The following is a 5,832-nucleotide window of genomic DNA, read 5'->3' on the forward strand; positions in this document are numbered from 1 at the left end:
CTCATGAATAAATAAATAAAATCTTAAAAAAAAAAAAAAAGCAGAAAACATTTTGGGTTCTGAGTGGGAAGGAAGAACTGGAATGAATGGATAACCTGACCGCTTCTTTCAGCGCTTAGCTTAGAAAAAAAAAAAAGACAAAAATAGAAAGCCAGGGCAAGTGGCCACCACCACTTGTGTGCAATATCACAGAAGTAGTGGGAAAATAAAATGAAAAGGAAAGGCTGTGAATTCCACAGGGTTTGTGTAGCAGAACCCTCTGTATTTTGGCTGAGGGTGAGGAGCGTGGATAGAGGCGTTGGGAAAGGCGAGAGGAAGAGGTGGCAGCAGAATAATGACCCCGGAGCCTATGGTTGGGGGGCTGCCCCGAATGGTGTTTGGCTACAGAGCCTTCTGTCATGCCTTCTGCTGCCCCGGGTTGAGGGCTACGTTTGCTTAAATGTCAGCGCCTGAGAAAGTAAATACAGCTGTCCATTTCCATCAACTCGAACCAATCAATCTGGCTCGCTTTCAGCGGAGGACCCGGCTATTTTGCCTTCAGTTGTGAAAGGTTGGTTTGTTCCACATCAAGTGTTCACACATACTTCCAAAGGACAACAAATACCGGCACCCTTTCTTGAGGGTGCAGAAAAGATTAAACCTATCAAAAAGACTGTGGCGGGGTATCCGTAAAGCCAAATTATTCTTAAATGCCGGAGGACAAAAAGATAGAAGGGTATTACAAAACTGCCACGTGCTACAAAGTCGATCCCCAAATTTCCTACTTGGATGGAACCTTCAAGGTCAATCGGTCTCCTTCATGCTTCCAACAAAGCTGCCTTTTAAACCTAACCGCCTAAAGGGAAAAAGCCCATATCACGCCTAGCTTTTGACATGGAAGCTAAAACAAAATAAAGGAAATAATAAATTCTTCCCCTTCTTTTTAAAATTTTATTTACCTCCTTGAGAGAGAGCTAGAGTGAGAGTGAGAGAGAACATGGAGGAAGGGGGGAGAAGCCGACTCCCTCCTGAGCAGAGAGCCTGAACTGAGGCTGGATCCCAGAACCCCAAGACCATGACCTGAGCCAAAAGCAGACATTTAACCGAGCCACTCAGGTGCCCCAAATTCGTTCTCTTCTTAATAAATAAAAAAAATCCTGGCAATCCAAAACAAATCTCTGCCTTATAGCCCATGAATTCCTGCCTTTCCCAAGTCTATTCCCTGGATCCCACTCACTGTCTCCCAGACTAAAAGTGAGTTCCTTCAAGGGGAGTAATTGATCTTTGCAGCACCCCACACACCGCTCATCCCACAGCAGCATAGTGAGTCCTCTGTCTACTGAAAGATCTTAGTTTTTCTGCCACCTACTGGCTGTGTGATCTTGGAGAAGTTACTTAACCTTTGAAAATCTCAGTTCCCTGACCTATAAAGTGCTGTCACTATCAGGCTACTCTGAGTATTATATACGATAATACATGTAAGATATTTAGAATGGTAACTAGCACAATATTAAGAGTTTAGTAAGTGTTGACAACGATTATTATTATTATTCGGTTAGTAGATGAAACTGTTCTTTTTTTTTTTTTAAGATTTTATTTACTTATTCATGAGAGACACGGAGAGAGAGAGAGGAGAGAGAAGCAGGCTCCACGCAGGGAGCCCGATGTGGGACTCGATCCCAGGACTGCTGGATCACGCCCTGAGCCAAAGGCAGACGCCCAACCGCTGAGCCACCCAGACGTCCCGATGAAACTGTTCTATACCATAAATCACACTCCCTTCCCAATATTCAGGAGCATCCCTGGCCTCTACCTTCTAGGTACCAGCAGCACCCCCATCTCCTCAGTTCTGACAACCAAAACTGTCTTCAGAGATTGCCAAATGTCTCCTGGGGAGGCAAGGTGCAAAATCCCCTCCTGCTTCCACTGAGAAGTACTGCACTAGAATGTACAAATCAGCTTTGCAGAGGAACCACCACACCTCCTCATTTCCCCCCCCCTCCCCACAGGAAGCCACCCCAGCCACCACTCGCTCACCACTCAGCTGCCGTGGAGGAAACAGGTGATAGGTGCTGTAGATATCATTGGAGAACTGCAACTGGAGCTCAGGGCGACCCATCAGGAGCTGGGCTACCTGCTCCACCTGAAACGGTGTCTTCTCCAGGATCACAATGGCATCCTCTCCACCGCCATCTCCAGAGGCTTCATTCACCTGCATGCAGAGGCACCACCGGTGAGCCCAGGAGCAGAGGCAGAAGCTATGGGGCCTGTTGTTTCTTCTCCCAGAGCAGCCGTTTCATTAACCCAAATCCTCAGGGCAGCATTCAGATGTAAGCTTCTCCACTTACTTCTATGTTGGGCCTGCAGGGCCTCTGCCAAATTCTCCCCACTGTACAGATGAAGAAACATGTCTAGAAAAATTAAGTCACTTGCCCGAGGTCACATGAACAGTCAGTGTTGAAAAAGAAAAAAAAAAGAGAGAGAGAGAGAGAGAGAGAGAAAGAAAACTAGTATCTGTGGGCAGCCCAGGTGGCTCAGCGGTTTAGCGCCACCTTCAGCCCAGGATGTGATCCTGGAGATCCGGGATCCAGTCCCACATCGGGCTCCCTGCCCCTCTGCCTGTGTCTCTGCCTCTCTCTGTCTCTCATGAATAAATAAATAAAATCTTTAAAATAAAATAAAACTAGAATCTGGGTATCCCCAGTAACTCCTAACTCACAAGTTCTCATAGCTAAAATCTTCAACAGGTGTTATAGATAGAAGACAGGTGGGGGGTCTAAGAACTAGAGGGAACCTTCCAAACAGAACAAGGGACACTGAGGCTCGGCTCGCCTAGGCCCAGGTTCCCGGGATCCTCCCAAAATGAGAGCTCCTGCTAGTTCTCAGGAACCCTAATACCTCCCTGTGGCTGGGCCTCCTCACTAGTTCCCAGGACGGGCTCCAGTCTCTCCCCGGCCCCTTCTATAGAGCCGAGCACAGGGTATTAGAGCCAGCTGTACACATCTGTCTGCCAGAAGGTACTCTGGCGTTCCTGAAAATCAAGGACGGTAGCTTTCATGTCTACATCCCGAGCACCTAGCTCAGTGCATGATGCGCGCCACTGAATTTGCGATTTAAATAAACCATCTCGGGGTAGCCCGGGGGCTCGGCGGTTTGCACCTGCCTTCAGCCCAGGGCGTGACCCCGAGGTCCCGGGATCGAGTCCCACGTCGGGCTCCCTGCCTGGAGCCTGCTTCTCCCTCTGCCTGTGTCTGCCTCTCTCTCCTTCTGTGTGTCTCTCATGAATAAATAAATAAAATCTTAAAAAAAAAAAAAAGATAAAAATAAACGGTCTCCCCTGTTAGGGCTGGAACCCTGCACAACCGGCACCGGGGCCTCCAGTCCCTACGTCGTTCCGTAGAGGATCCAGCAATATTTACTGGGTGCCTAGCACCTTCGTGCTAAACGAAGCCATCACGAGTGGCTGGGAGAATTCGACACGTGATCTTCAATCTGCAACACTCGGTGCAAATGCGAGTTACCTGTAGCCAAGGAGGGCTTGGGGAGGTTGACCTGCCCCCCGGCTGCTCCCGCCCTGAGGCTGCGGGTAAACTTGTCTCCCGTGGGCCCCGTCCTCGGCCCAGCGGTACTACCCCCCCCCCCCCCCCCGTGGTGTGATTGGTAGATCCCTGTGGAGCTCCTGTTAAAAAAAAAAAAAAAATCAAAACAAAAAACCCCGCCGCCCGCGCGGCGATTGGCTCACCGCGGCCTCCATACCCGCCCCGGGCTGCCCGAGGCTACCTTCCCGTGGAGGAAAAGGATTTTGTCCCTCGCGGACTCCCTCAGCACTTTTTCCACTCTGAAGCCGGAGAACGGTAACTGCACCGGGGCGGAGGTACCATTCCCGACGCCCGCTTGCTCTTGGTCCGTGGCCGCCTCCTCGGCGTCCTGTTCGCGCTTTCGCTTGCCGGGTTGAGGGGCTAGGTCCGCCATGCTGCCCGGCCGGAGCAGTGCGCCTGCGCCAACCCCAGCCGCGGCCCCGCCCGGCCAGGGCGCGGGGACTACAACTCCCGACATGCGCCAACACCAGCCGCGGCCCCGCCCCGCTCGGTCCGGGCGCGGGGACTACAACTCCCGACATGCTCCGGGGGAGATGCTCCTAGCGCTGGGTCCCCGTGGCCTGTCTGCACAGAGCGTTCTTTTTTCCTTTTTTTCTTTAAAGATTTTATTTATTAGAGACACACAGAGAGAGAGAGAAGCAGAGGGAGAAGCAGGCTCCATGCAAGCAGTCCGACGTGGGACTCGATCCCAGGTCTCCAGGATCACGCCCTGAGCTGAAGGCAGCACTAAGCCACCCGGGCTGTCCTGCGAGGAGCGTTTCTTAATTCAAGCTGCTGCCCCTTATCCCCTTGCGCTGCCGGGTCTGAGTTGAGGCTGGTGCTGAGGGAAGAGAAAAGAAGACAGCGAGACCCTAACCAGGCCGGATAACGATGCTGCAGTGCGGGGGGGGGGGGGGGGGGGGGGGGGCACCACCCTCCCTCCCCCTCCCGCCTCCCCGGGGAGCCGGGGCTGGGAAACACCCTTGGACTATGCGGATGCCTTGACCCCTGACACCCTGGGTTGAATACTGACATTTTATTTATTTATTTATTTTTATTTATTTATTTATTTATTTATTTATTTATTTATTTAAAAGATTTTACCCATTTATTCATGAGAGACAGAGAGAGACAGAGACACAGAGGAGAAGCAGGCCCCATGCAGGGAGCCCGACACGGGACTCGATCCCGGGACCCCAAGATCACGCCCTGGGCTGAAGGTTGCACCAAACCACCGGGCTACCCAGGGATCCCCAAATATTGACATTTTAATGAGAAATATACCCACATTGCTTAGGTAGCATGGAAGGAGTGTTTCTGAAACAATCTATTGAGCCAGTCTTATTTCTTGGTCGATTTTTTATGAGGGTCATTAAACCATTTCCATTTTTCACCCATTTTCACAGAAATCTTCATAGTGTTCAGTGCTGAAAAGAAAGGTAAGCGTACAGGCCCGGAATACATTTCCATCACCTCCTCTTCTTCCAGGCTGAAGGCTTCTGTCTCCTCTGCTAACCTAGTTTGCTCTTGTGTCTGCTGTGCTGCACAGAAATGTGATTTGCAGCTTGAATAGGAATCATCTGTCAGAGTTTCTGTGCTTTATTTATTTATTTATTTATTTTTTGCCACATAAGATTTTTACTTATAATTTCTTTTGTGGCTATTTCTAACTAGTCCCGGGTGTTTTTGGACAGATACCAATTTTTCCAAATTTAGTCAAAAATTGTGCTGTTTTTTTGCCCATGTTAGCTTTGAGTTTGGGTAGACAAAACTATCGAAGGAGGCAATTTTTGCGATTTTCAGTCCATCAATAACAAAGTGTGCTGTATGTCAGTGACCATTTGTTTTTGGGTTCTTTCTACCGGAAATATTATGAATTGGATAAAAGGGCAGTGGTTTTGTGAAGTAGAGAGGATTAGTAGGGAGACTTAGGATCTGGAATGATTATCTTCAGCCAAAAACATATGCTGCTTGTCCACAAGTGTCCTGGATAACATCCCCCACCTTCTGAGAGTATACTGTAGGAGGTCATAAACTATGTGCAATACTAGAACAAATGTCTTTTGTGGTTGAATGGCTATAGCAAAATTCAAGGCATAGATCTTATGGAAATTTCTAAGTATGCATTCTCTTTCCCTTTTTTCCTCTCCCCTTCCCCACGCCTTGAGCAGCTTCCTGCTCCCCTCCCCACGCCCCCACACCCTTCTTGGCCTTTCTCTTTCTCCTCTTCTCTCTCTGAAAGAGAATTTGAGAAGAGTATCATTTTTTTTAAAGA

At 49.3% G+C, this 5,832-nt stretch overlaps 1 protein-coding gene across 3 annotated transcripts in view; it reads right to left on the reverse strand.

Annotated features, from left to right (window-relative positions):
* DCPS (decapping enzyme, scavenger) overlaps positions 1-4,004 on the reverse strand; it is a 43,889-nt gene extending 39,885 nt beyond the window's left edge. The window contains exons 1-2 of one of the 3 annotated variants that reach the window (XR_007410603.1): positions 3,760-3,990; positions 2,017-2,191 (exon numbers count right to left, since the gene is read on the reverse strand). Coding sequence is in view for 2 of the 3 variants with exons in the window: in XM_049109774.1 (XP_048965731.1) it covers positions 2,017-2,191; positions 3,760-3,951 (367 nt within the window). In the remaining variant the exon portion in view is untranslated. Of the gene's footprint in view, positions 1-2,016; positions 2,192-3,759 lie in introns of all 3 variants that reach the window. The other 2 variants (XM_049109774.1, XM_025464970.3) reach the window with 2 other exon arrangements.
* Between the last annotated feature and the right edge of the window lie 1,828 nt (positions 4,005-5,832).

This window comes from Canis lupus, chromosome 5, assembly GCF_003254725.2.
Source record: "Canis lupus dingo isolate Sandy chromosome 5, ASM325472v2, whole genome shotgun sequence".
Classification (NCBI taxonomy): Eukaryota; Metazoa; Chordata; class Mammalia; order Carnivora; family Canidae; genus Canis; species Canis lupus.